Here is a 26828-nt window from a genome sequence, read left to right on the forward strand (position 1 = left end):
TGTTTGGCACTGAAAGTGTGCTGCTTCTGGGCTTTGCTCTAAAAATGCTGGGCTAAAAATAAACTGCTGTGCAGGGATGCTGGAAGCAGGGGAGCAAATGGAGAACTTGAGCATGGAACATAAGGCTTGGCTGACTGCAGGGATGGGATTGTGGAGCAGCAGCAGCCAGGCCAAGGCAGGACAGTGCTGCCCAGGGGAGTAATTCCCTGGGAAGGGGAGCAGGAAGTGAGGGAACTGAGCGTGGCAGGTAGACATTGAACTCTTCTGGCTGCCCCACTTCAAAGGGAGCGGGCCATAAAAGCCCCAACAGCAGTTGGGTGAGGAAAATTGCACCTCAGATAGGAAATCCTGCTCAGCCAGGCTGGCCTCGTGCAGGTCCTCTCAGAAACTGCTGTTTGGGCTGCTCAGACAGTGCAGAAAAAAAAGCACTCATGTTTAATGAGGTGTTCAGCTCATTTAAAATGGCAGCGAACCTGAGCAACCTGAGCTGGGCAGAAATGAGAGCATCTCCTTCCAGCAGGCTTGTCTCCCTCCTCAGACAGGGATATCCAGCCATTGTGCACTTCCCATGCCTGGATCTTCCCAAGTACCAGTATGAATGACATTCCCCACATTCTTTCCTTAGCTGGAAGGATCCTTCCAACCCAGAGGTTGGGAGTCATGCTGGAACTGCAGGGATAGCTCAGGCTTTAGCTGTTGGCCTTTCTCTTCCCTCTTCCTGAGGGCATTCCTGCTGTGGGATGCCCCAGTGCAAGGAGCTGGATATGGACATCTGATCCTCCTTGCTGCCTTTTTGCTCCAGTAGGAAAAATCTTCAGTGTCTGCATTCGCTGGCGGAATGTCTAAGAGGAGCAACTTAGACTATATTTAAATAAATAAATAAATAAAAGCAGCATATTTTTGGCAATAATTTAGACTTTTGCTGTAAACTGTCTACATTCCCTGGGGGATGAGGTCTCCTTTTGAGAAAATCTGTTCTGGATTCAGCATGTTTGATGATTTCTTTGTGTGACTACCTTCAGGTTTTTGTTTTGGTGGGGTAAATGAGCACAATAATGTGTGTGTGCTTCTAAGTGCTCAGCTTGAGGGTTTATTTCTAATTTTTTTTTCTTTAGAATATCAAAACCCTCTCTTCAGGATACTGGGACTGACAAGGTTTGTGTTCCAGTATTGCAACACAAGGTGTTCTCTGTTTCAGACTGTAAATATTTATCTCTTGTCAAAGCAGAGCAGTTACTATTGGGAACTGATCTGGCATGTGAAAAGGTTTTCCTTAAGGAATTTGTTTCCTTTTATTTACAGTGTTATCGTATATTTAAATTCCAGGGCCTCAGCATATAGCTCTGAGGCTCCTTCCCAGTACTGGCAGCTAAAATGGGAATTATGGCAGCCTCGGGAAAGGGATAAGGGAGTTCTGAGCACATGCTGGAGCCAGCCAGCGAGTGTGGCTGTGAAACCCAGGCAAGCACAGGCCAGGTCCCACTGTTCTGCCAGGGCAGTGCTGGGCTGGAAGGGGCATGGACTGAGCTCAGGAGGGCACAGGTGTTCCCTGGAACAGCTGCTGGGCTGTTCCCTCCTCCCGTGGCTCTTCTCTCCTGCAGCAGGGTCTCTCAGCCCTGTCCATGTCTCTGCTTCTCCTCCTGCCAGCAAACCTGCTTTGTCATAACCTTCCTGCTGCACTGGGAGCCTTCTCCAGCCACCTCCTGTTGGATTGCTCTCTGCTGTGTTTGCCACAGGTCTGAGTATCGTTCCTGCTCCTGGGACTTCCTGCTGCCTCCCTGCTGCCTGCAGGTCCTGCTCCTGGAGAGCTGGAGCTTTCATCTCCCTGGCTTTGCTAGGGAAATTGTTCCTGTTGTATTGTGCCACATGTGGGAGGCTTATTCAGCCCGCAAAGGTCTGGATTTTATTGTTTGCTTGAAGTTCTGGATACTCTTGCCTGTGTGCTGGAGTCTCAGGAGAGCAGCCAAGGGCTGCCGAGGAGGGCTGCAGGTTGTGCTGCTTTCCCTCTCTTAGGGAACAGCCTCATCGAATGGAATTAGTTATTGAGGCTGAGTTCAGCCCCTGCTGTGGCAGGGCAGAGCTGCTATTGCTTTTGTTTAGCAATGTGCAAAATACATACCTCAGACTAGAGCCAGCACTGGCCTTTGAGCTCATCTTGCTGATTCAGAGGTGGTAGGCAGATAAAATGGAGTGAAAATAAGAAATGCTTTCTTTGCCTCTGGTGTTTGAGTATACATCTGTTTATTTCACACGAATATACTTCATGTACATGAGAACAAATCATGTCTGTATTTAATATTTTCATGTGTCCATGTTTCTGCGTGGTGTGTCTGTCCAAACCCCAAGGACAAGCTCTGGGTGGATGTCCAGGGAATGCCTTTATCATCTCCTGAGTTTATCATCGCTATCAGGTCACATCAGCTTCAGTTCTTGCTCTGTAATCTGTCTCCAGGGATGCACACTCAGTGCACCCTTTCTTTTTCTCCTCTCTGACATCTCGTGTGAAATTTGCTGTTTGTGGCTTCGGGGCAGCAAGCCCTGTCCTGGTTTGGGGAAGGGTTTGTCACTGGGACTGGATGGATGCAGCTTTTCCAGGGTGGTTTATGGCTTTATGTAGAGTTTCTAATAGCACTTGCAAATCAGACTACTAAAAGGTAAATGGCCAAAGTTATTCATAAACACTGTGATAGTCGGAGACTCTGAATAGAAAGCTTTGTTCAGGATTTCCTGGAGTGAGAAGTAAAGCTGTCTTGGTCTAAGGGAGCTGCTCTGTGTGGATTCAGTGCCGGGCTTATCTCCCTTGTTTAATGCGATATGTTTTAGCAGAATCAAAGTTGGTTCTGAGTGTTACTGGCAGAAATGGCAGCCCATTTGCATATTTACTGGCTTCTGGGAGTCTAGATATGTCAGCAGCCTCTGCTCCTTTTCACTCGATCTTATCTCCCCATTCCATTTCAGGAAAAAATTCCTGCAATCTCCTTCCCCCCCCCCCCCCCCCGCCCCAGCCCTGCAGTGTGCTTTGCATGCCGAGTGCTCTGAGGTAATGGGACTCTGTTTGCTCTGCAGCGGCCCTGCCGTTTGCTTGAATGTGAAGCTGGTGCTGAAATGTCAATGTTCAGCGGCCTGACATCCCGAGGAGGTGTTTGTCTGTCAGAGGGTGCTGAGGCCGTGCATGGTTTCCCTCAGGAAGGGGCTGCACTTGGCTGGAGGTGGCTGCAGGCATTGCCTGTCAGGCCATTTTCCCCCTCTGCCATAATGTAACCTATTAATCATTGTGTTCATAGAAGCACAGAATCATTTAGGTTGGAAAAGTTCTGTAAGATCATCAAATCCAGCAGTTTCCCCATCACTGCCATTAACCCAAGTGCCACATCCACATGGCTTTTAAATCCCAGGGATGGGGACTCCGCCGCTGCCCAGGGACTGACAACTCTGTCCACGCAGAAATTTTTCTAAATATCCAGCATGAACCTCCCCTGGCACAACCTGAGGCTTTCCTCCCGTCCTGTCACTTGTTATCAGGAGGAAAAGACCAATCCCAGCTCAGTGCAACCTCCTGTCAGGTACAGGATAGATCCAGATTCACGCTTACACACAGAGTCTTTGGGTTTGTTTTGTTTTCACCTTGTATTCTTTCCCATTCATTTATTTTAGAGTATCCCAAGCAGCAGGTGATAAGGTGAGAGGAGATCCTGCAGAGCTGAGCTTTGGTGGCTAATGGCAGCTTATCTGCCAGCAATCTGCTGGGAAAGCCCAGCAATTTCTCGTGGTGCAGAGGCTGGAGCTGTTAGCCAGAAGTTACAGGAGGAGGTTTAGGAGCAGGCAAAGGTGCAAAATCCGAGCTCCAGGAAAGCAAATAAAAGACCATGAAGGGTAGGCTTTGATGTTTTCAAAGGCTGAAGAGGGACAAAAGCAGGTGTAAATTACTTTGCTTCATTCCCATCCTGACCGAGGAGCCAGTTGCAGGGAGGAGTGTCCTGTCTGTGCTGTTTAGTGTGAAAAGCCATAAAGGGCTTGGAGGTGTTGGTGGATGAGAAACTCAGCATGACCCAGCAAAGTGCTCTGCAGACTAGAAATCCCAAACCCCCAAATCCTGGGCTGCATCCAAAGAACTGAGACCAGCAGGAAAGAGGGGATTCTGCCCCACTCAGGTGTGACCCCAGCTGCAGAGCTGCCCCAGCCCTGGGGCCCAGCACAGGAAGGACCCGGAGCTGCTGGAGAGAGGCCGGAGGAGGCCATGGAGCTGCTCTGAGGGCTGGAGCCCCCCTGCTCTGGAGCCAGGCTGGGAGAGCTGGCAGGGCTCACTCACCTGGACAAGAGAAGACTCCAGGGAGAGCTCAGAGCCCCTTCCAGGGCCTGAAGGGCTCCAGGAGAGCTGGAGAGGGACTGGGGACAAGGGATGGAGGGACAGGACACAGGGAATGGCTCCCACTGCCAGAGGGCAGGGATGGATGGGGTATTGGAAATAAATTGTTCCCTGGGAGGGTGGGCAGGTCCTGGCACAGGGTGCCCAGAGCAGCTGTGGCTGCCCCTGGATCCCTGGCAGTGCCCAAAGCCAGGTTGGACATGGGCACTTGGAGCACCCTGGGATGATGGAAGATGTCCCTGCCCATGGCAGGGGTGGAACAAGATGGGTTTTAAGGTCCCTTCAAATCCAAACCCTGAGTTAGGGCTCTAAGGCTTCCTTGAGGACAGAGAGTTGAAATCCCTTTCTGACTGGTGACTAACGGTATTGTAAAACATACCTTAAAAAGCCCCCATGGCAGGTACTGTGTCAGTCCTTGAAATATGTCCAATGTTTTGTGTGGCTTTACAGTCCAGTTTTCTTATTGCCAAGAACAATTCCAGTTTGCCTTGCTATGTTCACATTGTTCAAACAGGCAAAATGGGCCATATAAAATGTAAATCCTTAAGTAAATGGAGCTCTTCCTTCACACTGAGTTAAATAACCACTGTGATGTTGGGAGCAGTATCTTTGGGAAAATAATTTCCCAAAAGTTTGCTGGCCTTTGTCAAGGTAACCTGTGGATACTTCTTTAAAGGTTTTTGCTCCTCTTTGGTTTTGATGGTGTTATAAACCAGATAAATATATAATAAACCTCCTGAAGCCTGAGAGGTGCCAGTTGCTCCTTCCTTGCCTTTCTTGCTTGTCAGCTTTTAAGACTAAAATATTTGCCTGAAGATTCTAGTTTTTATTATAGGGTGATGCTGGTCATGAGAAATGTAACCCTGTTCAGAGGGGTACAGCAGAGGAACTTACAGGTTTGTGGTGACTTACTTGGTTTCCTATCCTGGCTATGGATGTGGCTGGAAAATGTTAATTGTGATTTTAAACTGGAAATCGTAGAACCCCTGTGAATATAAAATTATACATTTATTTCGGCTTCCTGTGGGGATTCCTGCCCCTTTAGTTATCAGGAGTCTGAGGCTTGGAGTCTCAGCAGCTTTGGCAGAGGAGTCAGGGCTGAGCAGAGTGCCCAGGACTGCCCTGTGAGCATCCCTGAGGGATGATCCCATCAGCAGAGGGATGCTGTGAGTGGTTACATGTTTTCCCAACAAATAAAATTAAATTATATTGCACTTCAAAGGCGAAGTTGTGAGTTCTTGCTTTCTGTTTGGTGCATTATCCTTCATGCTTGTGTGTAAAATTTGGATTTAGGTAAAGATCCTTTGAGTAAGATACACAAGACATTTTTATTGGATGTAGGAGAACAGGGCCTTTAAAAAAAGAAGTGGCAGAGTGGCACCACACATTGGGGTTTGGATGAGATGCTCTTTCCAACTCAAACCATTCTTGTGATTCCATGATCCCATGCAGCTCACTGGGACTGGACTGTGGGAAGGACAGTGTTTTGGTATCATGATCATGGTATCATTTGGTGTCGTGCCAGACAGGAGGGATAAAACGTGCAGAAATGTAAACTTTGGAGCCTGTGAGGAGGTCCCAAAGCTTTTTTGGGTGAGGGTGTGCTGTGCCCAATGTGCTGGGCACCAGCCAGGGTGAGGGTGCTCGCCTGAGCTCCACACACATTCCTGCAGTGTGGGCTGGGAGCACAGCCCGGTGCTGGGGCCCAGAGTTATGGGATACTAGGGGACAGGAGTGACACGGGATGTCCTGAAACAAAATGGTTCTTTGGAGGTGGGCAGCGTTGGAGCCAGTAACTGAGGCAAGGAAAAATGTAATAAACCCTGAGGTGAGGTGGCTCCTCCAGAGGGAGTGTGTGGAGGAGCAGGTGTAGAGGGGGACCCTCTGCTTGGAAGGAAGGTGAGCTCGTGCTGGGGCCACGAGGTGATCCCAGTCAGCCTCTGGAGCAGGGGGACAGTCCAGGGGATGGCGTGGCACCGTGTGGCTCCTGGCTGTTTGATGTGCTGGCAGAGACTCTGCTGCAGAAGATCACTGCTGTGATCTGTGCCTGTGTCACTGTTTTGCAGCTGACAGCAGAGGGCTAAATGTCCACTCCATGGTGATGCAACGTGTTTGTGGAGACCTTGGGGCATTTTTCTTTCCCAGAGCATGCCAAAGGTCAGGACTGCCAAAGCCATGGGGGCAGTAGGTGGGAATGGCAGCGAGGTTAACAGGGGGCACTGGAGAGCAGCACGAAGCTTCTGGATCAAACTGGCCCTTCCAGAAAAAGACTTGAGGAAATGTCTCACCAGACAAAAGAACTGTACGAGCTGGGTGGCAGGCTTGCTTGAGTGTTCAGACCAAATTATTTTCTCTTGGTAATCAGATAGCATTCAATTAAAAGAAAAAAAAAAGAGAGAACTAGTCTGACCTTAAACAATGTTTGTTCTCTAAAAAAAAGTCAATATTCCTTTTCCAAGTTAATGAAAGTAATTAACAGTGATTGATGACACATGTACTCAGCTATTTTATGCTGGGAGACCAGATGGGTTAGGCGCAGCTAGTGACCAGTAATTCTGATTCTTTGTCAGAAGGAACAAGAAGTTCAAATGTGGCTGGAACAGCTCAAGTACGTGAAGAGAAAAGGTAAATGTTTTTCTCTCTGCCTTTGCCTACCTGAGGAGCTGGAAAACAACCCCGGGTAAAGAATTGCTTTCAGCCAATGAGGTGAGCTCCCTATCTGCTGGCCGCACAGCCTCTTCCTGGCACTGAAAATGTTGCTGGGGGGATTCTGGCTAAAAATAATATGGAATTATGGAATTACAGAAGGGTTTGGGTCAGAAGGGACCTGAAAGACCATCTAGTTCCACCCCCCTGCCATGGGCAGGGCTGCCCCTCCCTGGTTCAGGTTCCAACCTGGCCTCGAATATTCCATTTTTAATCACTTCTCAGTCAAGCATGTAAAAGGAGTTTTGATTTTTCTGCTCCTGAGTATGTGTAGTGAGGGTGATCTGCAAGGCAGGGATGAAGAAACGGGATAAACTCCCCGTCTGCATTCACCTTCTGTCAAGCACTACTTCCAGCTATGTGATTTGGACTCCTTCAAATGTGGAAATAGTAGGATGGAGGAAAGGCATGGAATTGGGAAAGAAGAGGGCCTCAGAAAAAGCCAAGACAGTAGATTTTTATAGGTAGCTCTGCCCAATTTGTGCCGACTCCTGCGAGGCTCCGGTAGCAGCTGGAACAGGCTCCCGAGGCAGACTTTTATCCTTTCTCCCTCCCACGCGGATCCATCTGTGAGACTGCTTGTTCTTGCTGCTCTTGCTGAGAAACTGGATTGAGCTCAGAAGCATCCTGCTCTTTCAGACCCTCTGCCAGAGTCTTGCTAGTCAAGGAGGGCTCTGTATTCCTGCAGATTCGCAGTCCCAGGTTTCAAACAGGCGCTGCCATTTCTGAATCTGCAGCTCTTCCTGCTCGACTCCGAAAAAAATAATTTCCAAGCTGTTGGCCACTTTAAATTGGGGCTCCCATGGAGTGAACATGAGGTGCTGTTTCCAGATTTGCTCAGGATCTTTTGTTCAGAGTTTTGGGTGATGCCTGGGAGGATTTAGGTTCACTCCTCATGCCCTTGGTTGTTCCCAAAGTGCTTTATGTATTTGGGATCCCTGCAGTCGTTTCAACATCAGTTCTTGTCGAGGTCTAAAAACTGCTGAGAGATCTGCCCAGTGGTATTGCTGTGAAATCTGTGGAAGTGGAAATTGTGTGGGTACTCCTGTGTGCTCCTAGCAAGGAAGGAGAAAGGGCACAAAACTTTGGTGGTTTTAGGTGTCCACCAGATTTGTCTTTCTAGGCTGTGGAGGCACGTTTGGTTTTCAGAGCAGCTGTAAGTGCTGGTCAGACTGGTGATTTGCAAAAGTGTCTGTGCAAGGTACCACAAGGGATTTCCTCAGTTTGAAACTTAGTGACGAAAATACTGCCAGGGGCAAGCTCAATAATGTCAGGTTTGTGTTAATTTAACTTAGAAATGGGCATAGGGTGTTTTCACTTTGACTGAGGTACCATGTTTTCAGTTTGGTCTGTTGTCTCAGCACTTGGACTTCCACCAGTGATCAGTCTGAGCACCTGACTTTGAGACACAACTGAAAGGAGCCTGGAAAAAGCAGCTTTACTCAGGGAATCTTTGTGATTCCCTGGAAATCAGCTGTGGAGTGTTCCTTGACAATAAGAAGCAAGAGGATGGGAAACTGTAGAAAGCATTTTCCTTGATTATTTTTGTAGACAATTTCTGTTACATGTAATTACATTAATTATTTCCACCTAGGTTTTCCACCCTTCCATAGCTGTGGATTAGCTCCATGTTAATAAAGCAGCTCATAATTAGTTAATAGTGTCTTGCCATTTGTGGCTGTTCATTTTGTTTCTGACGGTGACTTCAGTGCATGTGTAGCACTGCTTATATTGCAGGGACTTGCTTATGGAATAACGGCAGGATTGCTTATGGAACAATGGCAGGATTGCTCCCAGGGACTGTCCAGGAAGGCACTGCAGCTCCTGGGTGAGCTGGGGAAGTTTGGAGCAGGTTGATCCTGGAATCTTGGTACACACACACACTAAAATTTAACGTGTAGGACGAATGTGCCCAGAGATGGAATCCCTGATGGTGTCACCACACAGAACCTCTCAGGAGGTTGCAGTGTTTGGTGTGAGCAGCAAATCTTCACTGTGTGTGTGAGCTGGAGAGTGGAAGTTTCAGGGAGAGGCGGAAGCAGAGTGTTTGTTCGGCTCTGGGCTGTCATGTGAGAGAAAACCTCTTGTGGATGCCTGGCTGGGAAAAGCCAGCATTTGCTAAACAAATGCACTGGGGCTGATTGCTTGAAGTGCTGCTGTGTTTCTGAGGTGCTCTGTGTGTTTGAATCACCATGCTGAGCTTTTGATCTCAGATGCAGGCACCTCTGGTTCTGGTGCTGCAGGGAGACGACGCGTTTGGCACAGATGGGATGTCCTGGCAAAGAGGGCCGGACTGGTCAGTCTGGATCCTCCTTGCCAGGGCATGTTTGTACCTGGCGTTCCCTTGGAGAGGAGCTCGTGGTAACAGCTGGACTAGGTTGGGTTTCCTGTTTAATTGTCACTTACACAGTTCTAACTGTAGTGAAGGCTTCAGTGCTCACACTGTTTGTGCTCCCTGTCCCTCTTCCATGAGAATTCCTGAGTTTTGTGTCAACATTTCCACTTGCCAGTGTTTCCCTTAACTTACTGAGTGCAGGTGTGGAAACTATAAAGAATCTGATACGTGATTTCGGTGCAATATAGGAAGTTTTACAGAGCAAAATTTATATTTTGTGAGGTGGGGCTGTCATGTCGGTGTGGGACAATCCAGAGCTGAGTTGGTTTGATGACTGTAGGTTGGTGTTCAAATGAGATTTTAAGGTTTTTTAAGGTCTTTAAAAGTTCTTCATTGCCACGTTCTCCAGCAGCATCCAAGAGGATGTAATTTGGGAAGCCTTTCATAGCAGTACATGGCCATGGTCTCACTTCTCAAACGTGACTTGTCTCGTGGGTTTCCTGGCCTCGTGCACTTGGTGTTTCTCCTCTTTCATAAGAAATGTGTCCACTTGCTTTTGGAATTCAGGAGAACTTTTGGTTTTTCCAGCATCCCGAGTCAGTTTCTCAGTGCAGCTAAGGAGGAGCAGGTAATGCAGAGAGCACACTTCAAATTGTGCTTTTTCCAAATTGTGGACCCTTCCCTTCCTCCTGGGTGCACCCAGCTTCTCACCCAGCAAAAGTAGGGGAAAAAGTTCTAGCTCTGACAGAAATAGCTGGAAAGCTGAATGATCAGTGATTTATCTGTGTTGACCATGATTCTGCATCACTGTGATATCTTTAAGTCACTTCTGTCTGGGCTTCAGGTTTATTATAATCTGCTTCTCCTGCATGAGAAATTTGTACCACACCTCTGATGGTTTTGTTGCCCTTTTGAAACTCTTACACTGTGTACTTGGAAAAGGAAGGGGAGCCCATATCTGCACAAAATCCATGTGGTCTTGGAGGAACTGGGCTAACACAGCAGCAGATTCGCTTCTTTTTTTTATTTTTCATTATTCCATGGTAATCCAGTTGCTCTTCTGGCCACAGATGAGCATTAAGCGGAGAGCAGATTTTACAGTGTCACCTGCTATTCTCACAGTGTGTGTTTAGAGGCAGAAAACTGCTTAGAGGCTCCAAACTCTTTGAGGGGGGTGTCTGATGGTGTTTGAAGTTTGCAAATACATTTCCTGGAAGAGGTGTGAGTACTGCTGGAACTGTAGGAAAAGCAGCACTTGTGGGCAGTGCTTGTGAAACCTGCTCTCCTGGCAGAGATCCAGTGAAGCTGTGTTCTGCTGGAGAAACAGGAGTTGAGGGGATGTTGTCCAGGGCTGTGGGGGTCCTGGGGACTGCTGACACTCTTTTTGTCACCTTGCAAAGTGGTGGCTGGGAAATGGAGGTCCCTGGAGGGGACGTGAGCTTGGGAGGCTGTTTCACACTGGCTCTGCTCTAAATAAAGCACCGTGGCCTAGTGGAAGGTGTCCCTGCCCATGCCAGGGGTTGGGAGTGAGGTGGGCTTTGAGGTCCCTTCCAGCCCAAGCTGTTCCATCACCCAGTATAAAGATGTAGTAAATCTCCCTGTGGTCACACTGAATTGTTTCCAGGCACTTCTAAGCCTCTTCCTTCCCTCCTCTTTTCGTGTATGGATCCTGTACTGGCAGTATTTTATAAACAAACCCTGAGAAGCAAAGGCAGCTTCCCCCACCCCCGGTTAAAGTGCAGGATCTGTTGTCAAAGGAGAGATTTAATCGATGGAGCTCTGAGAGAGGCTGTGCCTCCCTTCAGGTTGGTGTGTTTGTGTAAACCCAAGGCTGTTTGCTTCTAAATGGAGCCAGGAAGGTAATTTTGGGGAAAAGAAGAACGATCTCGTTGTAATCGATCTGTGCCAAGGCAGAGGGATCAGAGGTGGCACGTTTTGGAAGGTCGTGGTGGTGCTCCCATGGCTTTTGGAGAGCAAACCCCATGGTGTGGGGTTCTGCTAGAGCAGAGCCAGGATGTGGAAGGCCTTCCAACGTGTGCTCCAGGGGATGCTGGCAGCAGTGCTGTTGCTGTCAGGGAGAGCCGGGGCACCAGAGCTCCTGGTCCCCAGTAACCTGCCTGAGTCAGCCTGAAAGCCCAGCCCCAGGCCAAGATTCTTATCGGGGCTGGAGAGCAATTAAAGCTCTGAGAAATGGAGCTCTGTAACGAAAGCTCTGTGGTGACTGTCAGTGGTTGCTGCACATCTGGACTTGTGATGGCACAGAAGCACATCTGGAAGGAGAAAGGTGAACATTCATGCTGCCACAGAATCACAGAACCATAAGGGGTTTGAAGGGACCTTAAAGATCATCTTATTCTACCCCCCTGCACCTTCCACTGTCCCAGGTTGCTGCAAGCCCCATCCAGCCTGGTATTGAACAGTGCTAGCAATGCATCCACAAGCTCCCTGGGCAGCCTGTGCCAGTGTCTCACCACCCTCACAGTGAAACATTCTTCCTGATACCTAAACTCCCACTCTCTTCAGTGTGAACCCATTATTCCGTGTCCCTTCACTGCAGTTCCTGATGCAGAGTCCCTCTTCAGCTTGCTCAGAGCCCCTTCAGATAATGGAATGTTGCTTTGAGGTAACCAACCACGCAACCTTCTCTTCTCCAGGATGGACAGCCCCAGCTTTCTCAGTCTGTCTTTGTAGGGGAGCTGCTCCAGGCCTCCTATCAACAAATCATTATTGGGGCAGAACTGTAAGATTCCTATGTAAAAAAAAAAAAACAAACAACAAAAAACCAAAAAACAAAACAATACAAAAAACCCCAAACCAAACAAACAAAAACAAAACAAACAAAAAAACAACAACAACAAAAAACACCCAAAAACAAAACAAAAAAAAAGCTTTCTGTTGGGGTAAGAGAAGATCTGGAATTACTTTAAATCCAGGGAAGGTGCCTTGCCAGGCTTGGTGGTTTGCTGAGGCTCCAAACGAGGGAGAAATGAGGTGCTGCAACCCCTCAGTTTGTCCTGCAGGAACAGAGGCCCGTGTGGGGCTGTGACAGGGAAGTGACAGCACTCTCAGACCGTGGCCACGCTCTTACCCAGGGATGTGATGAGGGTACAGCTGCTGATGCACCAGCCCCCGTGGTTTGGGGAGCCTGTGCTCTCAGGTGTGCCCTGCTAGAAGCAAGCTGAAATAAACAGGCATTAAGTGGCTCCTTGTGCTCCTGTTCCTGAGATTTTTAAAATCCAGCAGTGACCAGACTCTGAAAATTCTCCTGCAAGGCAGGAAGCCTGGTGCTGCCGGTGCTGGTTAAATGATGTTTGACAAACCTGCTGGTTTGAGCCCAGTTCTGCCGGGCGCTCCCTGCGGTGCCACCCGTGGCTGCTCTCCCTTGTGCAGCCCTTCCTTTGCCCAGTGCCCAGGGACTGCCAGGCCCGTTCCCGTGGCCATCCTGGGGCTGGTGGCATGCTCTGGCTGGCTGTGCCCTGAGGTGCACCCCAGGATCCAGCAGGGAACCTTGCTGGGACCGTGTGGCCATGGCAGCGAGCTGGGGGTGCCTCCTGTGTGCGGGGTGGCAGCGGGCACGTGGCCCCAAGCCAGTCCCTGCCCCTGATGTCCTCTGCAGTGATGCTCGGGGTGGACTCGCTGTTCCTCGGGACAGAGGTGATCGCCCTTGTCCTGGGAGGCACTGGAGCAGAAGTTAAACAAACTTGATTTGTTTTTCTTTTTAATCTTTTTTTTTTTTTCTAAATGAGATAATTTGCTTGGAAAACCCTCTAGAGCTCCCGATAGCCGAGACATAGAGAGAGACAGCATTTCACTTCTTTTAATTTAAGGAGTGTTTTCCTTGAGATGGTGGCAAAAGGACAAATTTACAGAAGAATTTTTGCAGGTGGAGGCCTGGCGTTGGTCTGAATGGAGATCAGTGTGAGGGCTACCTGAAAATTACAGTTTGGGGGGAGGTAATTTGAGACAGGACTGCTGTGTCCTGGAGAGAATCATTGAATCACAGGGTGATTGGAAGGGACCTTAAAACCCATTCCATTCCACCCCCTGCCATGGGTGGGGACACCTCCCACTGTCCCAGGCTGCTCCAAGCCCCTGGCCTTGAACTCTTCCAGGGATGGGGCAGAAGCAGGAATAGATTAAGTTGGTGGTGCTGTTGAGTGGTTTTGGTGCTGTTCATTCAGTCCAGTTTCTTTGGGGAACTTTCACTGTTCTTGTGCTGGGAAAATGAGGACAGGAAGATCTGGTAACTCCACTCCAAATCCTTCTTGTCTGCAGCTGAGATGGCTTATGCTACAACAGTACCTGCTGGTTTTAATGAAAATAAATTATGTTAGTATTTTGCTAATGCCTGGTCTAAGCTGACCCAGCTCTGTTTAACAGGATGTGCTGATTAATGGGACTAGAACATCTTGAACATTCGGGATGGCAGAGACCTGCAGGGATTAGAAATGACATTTAAGTGATTTTCTCTCAAATTTGACGCGTAACATGGAATGCGTTCCAGGTCTCTAAGAATGCAAGATGGGCAGAGAGGAACTTGGAGAGTGGTGATGCTGAGACACTTGGGCTGCAGAGAAACAGCCAATAAAGGGGGTTTTTAATGAAGCACAGCAAGGGACTGTGTTCAGCAGTGCCTGCCCAGGCATTTTCCTGCACATCAGGGAAGTAACTTTAGAAAGCCCGCCCTGAACAACTGTGCTGATGCTGGAAGTCTCAGACCTGGTTTTGTTTCTTGGAAAGGAGCACTCAAATCCGAATGTGCTAAGAGCTCTTCCAGGAATAGCCAGCACTGCCTGAAATGCTGTGGCACACTGTGGCCAAAGGGTCCCTGTGCAAGGCAGGAGCAATCCCCATGGCAGCTGCCAGCAGCTGTCCCTCACCCCAGCGGTGCTGCAGGGCACCACTCCTTGGGAGCTGCTGCCAGAGCAGTTTGGGGTGAGCAGAGTCAGCTGGATCCTTGGGGATGGGCTGGAGCTGGCTGCTGCCAGCAGGGTGACCTCACCCCAGCGCTGGGTGATGCAGGAGGAGCTCCCCTGGGTGCCCAGGAGGGCTGGGCTGCTGGTTCTATGTGTTTTATGGTGCAAGGAAGGGAGATCACCTGTGGCAGTGGGGTGCTCTGCATGAGGACACAGCTGGGTTCAGTCTGGGTCAGTGGTGCTGGCTGGGAGCTCGTGCCAGTGGCACAGCACAATCCCTGAGACAGCCTGCCTGTAAAACAGGGTTGCTCAGGAGTCCCAGAATGGTTTGAGGGGAAAGGAATCTCAAAGCCCATCCCATTCCACCCCCTGCCATGGGTAGGGACACCTTCCACTATGCCAGGTTTCTCCAAGGCCAGTGCAGCCTGGCCTTGGACACTTCCAAGGATGGGAAATACTGGCTGTCACTTGGTATAGTGCCAAAAACCCCCATACCCCCCAGAACTGAACTTGAGCAATTTCTGTCAGTGTATGGGTGGCTGGTTAGGTCACCACGGGTCTCAGGTGGGGTTTTTCCAAACCAGGGTATGGTTTCTGTACTTCCATATTTTGGGGGTCTGGGGTCAGAGGTTGCTGTGGGGTCATTTCCCCTCTGTTCTCTCTCCCTCCCTCTACTACACAGCTTCAAAATAATTGGGAATGGTGGATTTTTTTCCCCTGGGGCAGTATGGAGCTGCTTCTTGGTAATCTGCTGGAGGCTTGGGTAGAGTGGGAGTGGAATTGATTGTGTGGGTTTTTTTCCTTCCTGCTCCAAGACCACTTCTTGGCACTGAGGAATTTTTCTTTAGACTTCTTTGGGGAACAGATGCGTGAAGTACAGTTACCACTCATACATATGGCTTTTAAAATATGGAAGCTGTTGGACTGAAGTGGCTTCATATGGTGCTGTTGGAGGATGAGAATTAACATGGAATTTTGGGTTTCTGAGACGTGAATGTGTCGTTGGAAAGTTGTTTAATTGTTTTTTTTTAAAAATAATGTTAAGTATTAATTTGCATCTTTATGGTTATTAATCAAAGTAACATTTACAACTCTGAAAATTACTCTCTCTGCAGCCCTTAATGCTTAAAATAGCATTGTAGTTTAATCTCAGGGATAAATAGGTTATATAATGTACAATTTAAATGGCTGTTAATCTTCATTTGCTAACGCAGACATCTTTTTCTTTAATTGCAGGTTCCCATTTTAAAAGCTATTGGAAGACACTCTGCCACCCTCTTGGATTACTTCCCATACGACTCAGCATGTCACTGTGCCCTGGATTTTATAAGGTGGCCATGATTTAATCCCCACTTCCCACTCCTATGTATTGGTGAAGCACTGGAGCTCTTTTGAGCTGCTGTTACTCCCGTGGGAACTGATCTGTCTCCAATCCCTTCTCCCAAGGACTAGACATTGCCAGCAATGAGCTCCCAAAGCCATCCAGGTAAGGGGAAGGCCACTTGGAGTCCCAGCAGCGACCCCAGCACACAGTTTGCTGCGTGAACACACCTTTTAATTGTGCTGAAATGGTCATCCAGACCCCCTCCCTTTCCTGCTTCCTCTGAAACTTGGTGTGAAGGTGGAAAGTGCTGTAGGTGTTACCCAAGAGTTACAGGGAAGTTTTACTGTTTCAGACTTCTGATTGTTCTAAAATTTGGGTTTCTAATCGTTGCATCGGTGAAAATTGGTATTTTCTGAGTCATTAACCAGATATTTAATTTGTTAAATCTGTGCTGATGAGCCTTAATGATATGGAGTGTATTTCCAAGGAGCAGGCATGGTTCTGCTGGTGCCTTTGTTGATATTTAGGAAACCTGTTGGACTTTTTAACAGGAAGGAATAGTTTTGCTGGAACAAAAGTCAATTGATCCACCTCAATGCTGTCTGGGGGATTATCCCTAATGTGTCTTGTAATTTGAGGCATGATTCATCACTACCAAATTGTGCATTTCTGTCTGTCAGGAGAATTTGTAGCTGCTCAGTTACCTGCTTTCCAGCTTAAAGGTGCCTCACACATTTGTTTTTAGGGAGTCTGGGGCAACTTTTGTGTTAGTTAGAGCTTTGTTAGAGGAATTTTAATTGTGCTTGGGCTGTTTCAGTTTATGGTACAGAACTGGCTGCTGGGAAGCAAATAATCCAACAACAAGGCACGTGGAAGGACTTATTTCACTCTGCCTCTGAGAGATTACTCTGTGACTTCAGTTTAATCAGGTTGGGGTTAACAATTAAGGCTGAAGTGCTAAAAGCCAGAGAACAGCTCCTAAGATTTAAGGAACCGCTTGTTTGTGGGGGAAGAAATCCTGCAGTAAATAGGGGAGCTGGAGTCTCCAGGCAGCAGGGGGAGATCTGACCTTCTCACAACTGAAATGAGTTTATGAGTCTCTAAAATCATCAGAATTATCAAAAAGAAAAAAAAACAAACCTGGCCTCTGCTTCTATAATGTAGCAGTCTTTAGATTTTGAAATTTGTTGGTACTATGAGGAGTTGAGAAATGTGTGTTTGTATGAATGCAGGTGTTCACTGGAGACACAAATGCAGAATGATGTTTTTCAGAAGCTCTGTTCTTTAGATAACAGGTAATTGTTGTTTCAGTGTTTCCATGACTCAGGAGTGAGGCTGGGCAGCTGTGGCCATCTGCTTTTCTCTCGTTGTGGTGGTGGGACACCTTAAACACCCACCTCAGTCCAAACCCAATTGTGGGCTTCTTAAGGAGTGCTCTCCAGAGGTTTGGGAAGTGGTGATGTCCTTCCTGGTTGGGCTATTATGCAGTGGAAGCCTGATGCAGGTTTGCCTTGCCGCCTTTCATAATTCATCACTGAACACTTGTTTCTCCTGCCTCTTTCTGCTGCTTTGGTGTTCAGCATTCCTGTCAATCCAAAAATCAGCTTGAGCTTTGTTTTTCTAGCAGCCCTGTCTAGAATGGTGCTGAGAAGGGTAGTCTGATCAAAACCCAGGGTGTGGCAGCTGAGCAGGATGCTGTTGGATACCCACCTTGTGCCCTTCCTGGGTGCTGGGTTCTTACTCTGGTTGTACTTCCAAGGGCTGGGTTGGAATTCTACAGTGTTTCGTGGTGGCTTTTCACCCCCGGTGTTCTTACTGCTCATTTCTCTTGCAAGAATCAGTTGTATAATAAGGAGCAGAAATATTTCTCAAGCCTTGCCAAAGATGACATCTGGACTTTTCATGTCAGTTATCATAGCCATGTTGATTATACAGCTACAGGTAATTATTCCTAATGATGGGCATTGTTTAAGGGAAGGCTCTGGCTTAACTCAAGAGCCTATTAAGCCTTGCTTCAGTAGGTTCAAGCTTTCTTCTCTAATCTTCTCCAAGGCCAGCACTAATGGGATGTTTTAGGAGCCGTGCCATGAAATTGTTGCGGCATAGATGAATGGAAGTGCTTTGGGTTGGGTCTTTTCTGTGCTTTTTTTGATTTTTCATTTCACTCTGCAAAGCTTTTCTGAGAAGTGTTGGGCACCGAGGCCCTCTCGCTGAACAAGGTGGAAAAATACGGAGAAGATTTAAGTTAGCTAAGAAAAGTATGACTTCTTCCCCATCGCTGCCTCTTCTTTTGTGGTGTTTTGGACTCAGATTCTGTAGGGAATAAGAAACAGCTTTTGGAGAAGAAGAATACCCAGGTGGGAGGAAACTTCCTGGGAGGCATCACGTGGCCTTTGGCTTTTGGCAGAGGAGTCGCTGCCTCTTCCAGCGCTGGAAGAAAGCTGGAAAAAAAGACGCTGGAACTGTGCTGTGAAGGCTCAAGTTGCTTCGAAGTATAATTAAGACAATTAGGCTAATTAAGATAACATTTAGGATTATGATAAAGCTTGGGGGGGGGGGGGCGGGGGAAAGCATGTTTAGTTTCACTCCTTAACCTGTTCACATTGGCCAAAATTTAAGGTTGCCTTACATAACCCGTGGTGCTCACCTTACCCAGGCTGACTGGGTTGTGAGTAGGTGTGGGGTGTTTTTGTAGGGTTTTTTAATGTTTTAGGGTTTTTCCCCCTCTCTTATTTACCTTAAATGATTCCTTGCAGTTGCCTTCTACCTCCCCCCTTAATTTTCAGTGGCTTGAGTTTCACTATCGTTCGCTTCTTTAATCAGTAAAGATTGTTCTGCTGATACTAGTTATACATAAAGATTAGTTTTAAAAAACCAAAACACTTAAAGTTAATCACTCAACTGATTTGTATTTGTTTAAGGTTCACTTTCCTTTGTAAAAGCTGAAAATCTCCATGTTCAATGAAGCATTTTGTTTATGAAATGTTATCCTGCAGGAATTAACCAGTCTGAATGCAAATGCTCCATCCTTTCTTCAGAGCCACTCTTGCAGAGATGCAAATTTCAGCTACATTTTGCAGTGCTGAATGTTTGATAATTAGGAATATTGAAGTTTGGAGAATGAGCTGCCTGGCTGATAGGGGAAAATCTGCAGCAGGGATCATTAGGGCTGAGAGGAGCTCCTGGAGGAAGCAGAGAGCTCCAGGATCACATGGCACCGGGAGAACGAGTTGGGGAGTCACGTACTGTGATGTGCTGGGCAGATAAGGACTTCTGTACGGGGCTTTATCTGCAGCCAGCCACTCTCCTGCCCTGCTCCACAGCTCAGTGAGGCATGGAAAGCCATTTCATGCAGCACACACAGAAAAGCTCTCCCCATGAGCATCTCCCAATGTTTGCACCGCCCGATAAATATTTGATGCGTTCTCTTTTTAAAGATTAAGAAGTTTCTGTGGAGATGCATTTCAAGGCGGCTTTAAATGACACTGACCTACTTTCTGGCAGCAGTGAGGCTGTCTGGGGAAGTTATCTGGGGGCAGGAGCATAATTTCAAATAAACACAGGGACTGGGGGGGTAAGCTCCAGCCCTCCTCTAGCAGGGCTGGGCCATGGTGGGTACTTGGTGGCTGTGGAAGAACATCTGGACATGGTGTATCACAGAGTCATAGAATGGTTTGGGTGGGAAGGGGCTGTAAAGCCCACTCCATCCACAGGCAGGGACACTTTCCAGTATCCCAAGTTGCTCCAAGCCCCATCCAACCCGGCCTGGGACACTTCCAGGGAGACCTGCTGCTCCTTACCAGTCTGGTGCTCTGGTTTTACTGGATTATTCTAGACTGGGAATTCAGAGGCTGTTCCCCATAGCAACCTGGTCCCCCAGTTTTGCGAGGGACTTTGGGGTTGGCTGTGTGGTAAACTCAGCAATAAGCTCTGGTTAGAAGAGCTAAAAACTCCAGCAGATGGAACTGGCCCTGTCTCCATTCACTTTCCTTTCTCCAGCCCACAACAGGACACCTTTTCCACCTTCGTTCCTGTTCTTACCCATGTGGGAGCTGAGCCTGTCCTGGATTTCCTCTAGGAACGGTGTCATTTTGAGGTCCTTGAAAGTTTTAAGTCTGCTCCCACTAAACCTGTGAAGTTTTCACTTTCTGGAGCATCAAATAGTTGTGACTTTCTGTGCAAGGGTTTGATTGTACCCTCAAAAGAGAAGAATTTTTGCTTCAACTTGGGGTTCAAGCTGAAGTTCCTGCTAGGTCAGTGTCCCTGCCAAGTACATTCCTCTCATTTCTGCTTTTTCTTTAAATGCAGTTCTTGCACTTAGGAATTCTTTAAAAGCCTGTTTCTAAAGTAAGTTTTTTAGCCTGTAATGCTTCCTGCAGTGCGAAAGATGAGAAGCAGGTACTTGTGATGAGAGGCTGAGAACTCTGGATTATTTTGAATGAAGTACAGGGTAGGGAAAGGATATAAAAAAGGCTGGACTTTTAAAGTCAGGTGATTCTGTGATAATGTTTGAGATAGTCCTTGGGATCTTGTGTCCCACTTGAAAAGGAGATAAACCTTTTTCTACATTTTTGTTACTCACTTTTGGTCAACCCCAGTTTGCCCTGTGTCTCATACTTCCCCAAATTCAGTTTGTTACTGGAAGAGTCCAATGATGTTCCTTCCTTTAGTGTAGTGTTTAGTATATCTTTTTCATCCTCTGACATCTGTAGAAATTGCCTTTACAGTCAGAGGATGGCTGGGAGTGAGTGAATGTGGAGTAGCAGGTGCCTGACTGGAGAACGAACAATTGTGGAATTGGTAATTCTCCCATCTTTCAGTAAAGGTTTTGCTGGTCCCTTTCTCCTTGTAGCTTGCCATGTACCAGGAATTCCCCCCCCCTCCACTTTTATTTCTTTATTTTATTATTTCTATTTAGGCCATTAAACAGGGAAGGCTTTGACACCTGCACCCTTTGAGCTGCCAGGTGGAGTGGTCAAACCGCTGAGAAATGGGGCACACAATTTATTCTTCCACTAAGAAAACTAAAATTGATACGTCAGTAGGCCTTTTAAAGGTTTTGTTTCCATAACCAAAATCAAAGTAGTGTTGTTTCATCAGTTACTGGGAAAATCTAAAGATGCTTTACCTGCAGTGCCCTGGCTTGCTTTGGGGTGCTCAGCAGCTCTTGGGACTCCCCCTGGGGATTGCTGTCACCCTTTGGCTTGATGGACTGATTTGCTCAGGTGTGGAAGCAGATTTTTAGCCTTTCAGAAGGATGAAGCTGATATTAAACTTCATACCTATTGAAAAGTGAACTCCATATGGGAATAACCCCAGGTGGGCTTTTCTGAGACCCTCCTGTCTCAGCTGGAAGCAGCAGTGCTTGTGGGAGTTTCCAGGAGCTCCTGAGTGTGTTTGGGGTTCAGTGGGGCACTGCTGGTCCTGCTTTGAACCCTGGCAGCACAGGCTTTGCCAGGGAATCCACAGGCCAAACTTAATCTTCTCCGTGTTTGTAGCTGCCTTGCTCCACTTTGATGTTGCAAGAAATGTTTTGGAAGCTTGAGTTGCCAGGCGTGAGGAGGTTCTGCCAGGATGGCTGGGCAGGGTCAGCCCGGGGAGTAGAAGCCTGACCACAGCTCCCTGTGGATACCTGGGGAAGGGGGGGAGGACAGGTGGGATTGTGACAACAGCCATTAAATGCACCCTCTCAACCTCTGCTCATGTGTGATGTGGATTTTTTGGGGGGTTGGTAGAGTAAATTTTACTTTTATTTGTTGTTTTGTTGTTTCTTTGGGTTTCTTTTCTGTCATTTTGGTTTTACCAAGGGCTGAACAATCCCAGCACTGAAAAACAACTTCTTTTGCTGACTTGCTTGTAAACAGAGCAGAAGCAGAGTGCCTCTCCTCTAGGAGAAACCTCCAACCAATGTAGAGCTGCTTGCAGTGGAGGGGACTGCTGGAAACCCCCCGTGCTCTGTGGGAGGGCTGGGATCTGCCTGTTGGAGAAATTGCAGTTGAATTCAAAGAAATCACTTGTTGTTTTTTTTTTAAAAATAATCAATCCTGACCCTTTCGCTATTCTGGAAGCTGTTGTGCTGCCAAACCACATAAATAGCTTTATGGGGCAAATAGTGATGGGAGCGAGGTCTGCTTTGGGAGCCCTGAGCTGCCAGCCTTGGCCTCAGGTGCCTGTTTTGTCCTCCAAGGCAGCTGCTGAGGCTGTGTGACCCCACCAGGATCAAAACCACGCAGCACAGGGCGAGGGCCCGTGGGCTCTGCGTGCCCCCCGTGGGCTGTGCTGTGGATGTTGGGTTTCTCTAGCAGCTGCTGCTGTCCCTGAACTCCCCTTGGTGGCTCTTTGTGTCGCCTGTGATCAATGGCCCCGGATCAATGCGGGTGCTCGGCCACGTGGATGCCGCCGGGAGATGGGGAACGCGGCCTCGGGTGGGTTATTTGCTCAGAGATCTGAGGGCAGGTGGGTTTTTTGTCTGCTGCTGGAAAGGTGGTTTCAGCAGTTCTGATCAATTGACAATTCTTCAGGCAGGAAACCCTTAAAGCCTGGTGATGTTAAAATAATCCATTGAGAATTGTATTTTGCTCTTCTGTTTCGGCATTCAAAACTTGCACTTTCTACTCAAACAAGGCTTGACCCTCTCTGTTAACTGTGACCTTTATTTTATGCTGCCTATAAAGAGAAACAGTTTTAAATGTTTTTTTTCGCTCCTGATCTAGAAAATGCTTGAGCTGCTCCTGTGGGAAGACATAAAAGCCTGAACTAGACCAACCCTCTCTTCTCTGGTCATAAAATGATCCAAAACAGTAAAAAAGATCATACATCAAACTCCACAAGTCTGTCCAAGTACTGAATCCTTGACGCCTGTCACTTCAGGAAAAATCTCTGAAACTTCCCAGAACTTGCTTTATTCTAACTAAGGTGCCAGTGGTCTCACAGAACCTCTGCCAGGGGAAAGCATGTGATCCTCACAGCTTACCAAACCCAGGAGAAAGGCTCTGGCATCTCTTCCCTGCCAGCAGCAAGAATCTGATTGGCATTAGATGGCTTTTTCCCTTCCTTTTTTTCCTTTCCAGCAGGTGCAAGGCCTGTTCTGCAGGCTCGTAACTCTTGACAGGTTTATCGTGATGTCTTCTTGGCAGGTAGGGCTGATGCTATTCCTTCAGCCTGCATTAAAGATTCTTTTCTTTTTCATTTTTTCCCCTTCAAAGTGGAGCTCTGTGCAGTAGCTCTTTCAAAGAGGTGTTGGGACTGTTGCCCCTGGTTTCCTTCTTTTTATCTTAACTGCAGCAGGTAGAGCCAACCTGAAGGGTCACTACACCTTCACCACCACCACCTCCACCTCCCCCAAATAAACAGGTTGATCTGAGACAAACAGCACCAAGTCGTGTTGACAGAGGTTTGGAAAAGCTCTGATTTATTCCTCTCATGTATTTTCTTTTTCACCAGGAAAGTTACGCAGGCAGGGTCTGTTCAGGCACTGCCTGATTCCTGAATCTTTCTGAAGAAGCTGTTATGTGGAAGTTTTCCTTTTAATTTTTTTCTTCCTTTCCTCTCTTTTCCGCGGTGTTTGTCATGGGAGACCTTAGCCTGTTGTTTTTAGCAGCTCACCAAAGTGCTTAAGAAGAATTCCTCCTCCTCCACTGATTAATTTCTGGCATGGAGCACAAAATAGCTCTTGCGTCAATAAATCGTCACAGCGCTTGCTTGTCTCTGTCAGCGTAAATACAGTTGGACTCTAACGTGCCCCCAAGCAGGCCAGAGGCTGCCAGTTCTGCAGCTGCAGGGTGGTCAAGTCCAAGAGTGCATGGCTGGAGTGTCAGAGCTGCAGTTCACATTGCAAGCCCCTTTTTCCTCACCCCTCCTTAACTTCTGAGCTTCTGGAATTCTGCTTTAGTTGTAAAGATGCTGTTCTGCAGCTTAGAACAGAATGGGTTTGGGTGCATCTGTTTGATTTACTGGGAAAGCAGGAGTGTGTTTGTGGCTGTGGACAAGGTTTCTGCTCAGTGACTCCCAGCCCTCGTTTCACTGCTTCACCTCCCATCACTTGGGAGGCTCCTTTTCAAGGTGCTTTCTCAGACTCTTTTTTTAAATTTCATTTTTTTTACTAGTAGTTCTGGTGTTTGCTTTTGTTGGGGAAACGTGGATAGCAGTTGCACAAAAGAACGTGATGTTTTGGGAGTGATTGCCCAAATCATTGGGCAACAGGGACTTGATCTTTAGATGTTCCAGCCCTCAGATGAAAGAGACTTTCTGCAAAGTCATTTGCTGGAACAACTGTTATGCAAACGGGGTGCTGAATGCTGCTGGAAATGGGGAGGGGGGTGAGAAACCTGGAAAGTGGCTCATCCTTCTGCACTTGGGATTGTTGCAGGGAAGCTTGAGGGAGCTGGAGGAGAGGCTGGGACCATCCATTGGCAGTTTCAGAGTCAGAGAGTGGGATGGAAACTGCTGGCTTTCTACAGAGGTTTCTCCTTGGAGAGTGCTCTCATGGAATTGCTCTCTGGGCTTTCCTGGAGCACGTTCCTCCTCCCCCTGGCAAGGCTGCCCCACAGCTCCCTGCCTCTAAATGGAGCAGTTGAGCAGACTTGGGAATAAGAATGATCTAGAAGTGTTTCTAAAATATAGATTTTTTTTTTTAAATTGTTATTCTCTAATCTACATATAAATACACACACAAACTGCTGGTGTAGGGGTGGGGGAAAATTCCTCAATATCCCACCTGTGGATGGAAACTGTTGGCAGGTATTTTTGCCAGTTTTGAGAAACCAGCTGTAACTGCTCTGAACCAAACTGTTGCATTATAGACTTCTGCATGTATTCCTTCTGTCCTTTGAAAAACAACCAACCTGTGGATGCCAATAGATCAACACTGGAAGGGGGGCCTTGATGGAATTTGTGTTGGGAAGAAATTCCAGAGGTAGAGCACTTATTTTGGGGAGAGAACTGCTCAAAGGTGACTTGCATTGCCAGAAAGGAGAGCATGGCTTGCTCTCAGCCTCATGTAGGGATTTGATAAAATCTGTATTTTCTAGGATTTCTCATCTTGTTCCCTTGGCCTTCCTCCTCCTCTCTGGAGCTGCAAACTAATATTCACTGAGTGATTTATGTGTTTTGGCCAAAATGCAGTGCAAAGAATGTGTGTAAAGAATATCCCCACTGCCCATTTTCCCCATAAGAGCTCGAGGTTTGAGAGTGAAAATGCAGGTTTAAAAGTGCTTTGCTGATCAGTTTGTTCATTCCTTGGTGTGTGATGCCCGGGGTGGTGCTGGGGCAGCCACAAGGGGTTGAGGTTGCAGGAAAAGGCAGTGGGGGTTGTGTCACTGAGGCTCTCTGGCAGCTGCCTGCCCCTGCCTGTGTCAGGGTGCAGGCTGCGTGGGCTTTTCCTGCTTTTCTCTTTCTTCTTGTTGGTGCCAGAGTGGTGTTTTGGCTCTGCAGCGGGCACAGAGCAGCTCCCCTGATGTGGCTGCTGTGTGTCTGTCCAGGCTCCTTCTGTCTGAACTGGCCAGAGTTTATTCCTTAGGGCCATGCTGGGCTGGGGCTGGGCTTTTCCACAGCCTGGCGTTGGAACCTGCTGATCACACACACACACACACACAAACACACACTCTCATTTTCCCATCTCAGCTGTCTGGTGTGCCTCTGAACAGAGCATCACATGGCGTGCTGTGGGCAGTGAGTGATGCTGAGGTAAACACAGAGCTGCAGTTTGCTGAGTGAAGCTGTGTCAGCTCAGGGTGTGCTTGCTTTTCCTCCTCCTCTGGACCTCTGTGCTGGACAGCTGGAGGTCCCCAGTGATCAGGCTGAGATGTAGGGTGCTTGTTGGTTCTGGGAGCTCTCTGAGATGCCCATCCCACACTGAGGAGTCTTTGACTTCCCTTCTGCCTGAGGTCAATCTTTTTTTTTTGTAAAGCACTGGAACAGGCTGCTCGGTGCAGTGGTGGAGTTGCCATCCCTGGAAGTGTTCAAAAAAACATGTGGACTCTAAAATGAAATATTTCCTTCCTATTTCAGCTTGTGTTTCACAGCTGGGGCTGCTTTCTTCGGGAGAGGCAGGCAGGAGAGTCCCTTCAGGAGCCACCAGTCCCCAGAGCTGGGTTCTGTAGCCCAGCTCTGCCATGGGAGGAGCCCTCCCTCCTGGAGAAGGTGAGCTGGGATAAAGGGGTCTGCTTGTGGTGTCCTGTTTGGCTTTTCAGGCTCCTGCAGCCAGAGAGCTCTGCAGAAGGAGATTGTTTTTATTCAGAAATAAGGATGCAGTAGTTGGTTTAGGCATGTAAACATTTGGGGCTTGAGCAGGCAGAGGTATGAGACCCACTTGTGTTGGGAGATGATTCTGTCTCACTAGAAACTCCTTTCTCCTCTTGCAAGAAACAACCGTGGGACTATTTCTTTTGAACATCAGTGGGTTTTTCAGCCCCCAAAATCTTCACCTGGTTTTATTTTGCAGTAAGAAGCAGTAGGTAGTGTTTAGGAACTGTTGTTGGTGAGATTGTATCTTGCAAAGACACCATCGCACTTACAGCTTTCAAAGATTTTGAAAAAGGCAGAATGCTCAGTATTTGCTCCTTTAATATTTTTTCTTACTGTTTCCCACCAAGCCTGTGTTTCCATCGTGTCTGTGAGCTTCACTGGTTTTGTCACATTTGCAAGTTGTTAATAACATCTTGGTTTGTTAATATATTCTGGGTATTGGCAAATTCTACGTGATTTATCTGCTTAGATCTGTGTTATTTACCACTCTGCCTCTTCCAAGTTAATAATTTTCCTGACTAAGGATACCTTTGTGCACAGGGAAAGATGCAGGGAGGAAAAATCTGCCTGGGATGTTTCTCCTCCCTTCTCTTCCTCCTCCCCCTCCCAAAGTCAAACTAGTGGAGGCTGCTGGCCACTTTTCCCTGGTCTTCTGCTGAGTCCTTTAATTAGAATGCTTCTGATTCGGAGCTTCCACATCTCCTGGTTCAGTCCTTGGATGCAGGCAGAGGCATTTGAACTGCGCTGTGATTGTGATTTCAGCTCAAGCCCTTTCTTAGATGTTGGGAAAATGAATTGAAGTGTGTGGGGTGTTTTACCCCTCAGCACTGGGGGGCTCACGAAATGCTGCTGTGGGTGCAGGATGACAAATGCTGCCGCATCTAATGACGGATCACTCTGAGCATCTCATGCCCTGCTGTGTGGCTTCTTGGAGCT

At 47.7% G+C, this 26828-nt stretch overlaps 1 protein-coding gene across 11 annotated transcripts in view; it reads left to right on the top strand.

Annotated features, from left to right (window-relative positions):
- The window catches only part of HDAC4 (histone deacetylase 4), a 172128-nt gene that overhangs the window by 9432 nt on the left and 135868 nt on the right, over positions 1-26828 (top strand). For 8 of the 11 annotated variants that reach the window (XM_064433403.1, XM_064433412.1, XM_064433411.1 and 5 more), the window contains exons 2-3: positions 15560-15809; positions 25656-25787. In XM_064433403.1, coding sequence (XP_064289473.1) covers positions 25760-25787 — 28 coding nt within the window. In that variant the 5' untranslated portion in view covers positions 15560-15809; positions 25656-25759. The remainder of the gene's footprint in view (positions 1-15559; positions 15810-25655; positions 25788-26828) is intronic. The other 3 variants (XM_064433409.1, XM_064433410.1, XM_064433408.1) reach the window with 2 other exon arrangements.

The sequence above is a fragment of the Passer domesticus genome, chromosome 10 (genome assembly GCF_036417665.1).
Source record: "Passer domesticus isolate bPasDom1 chromosome 10, bPasDom1.hap1, whole genome shotgun sequence".
NCBI classification, from domain to species: Eukaryota; Metazoa; Chordata; class Aves; order Passeriformes; family Passeridae; genus Passer; species Passer domesticus.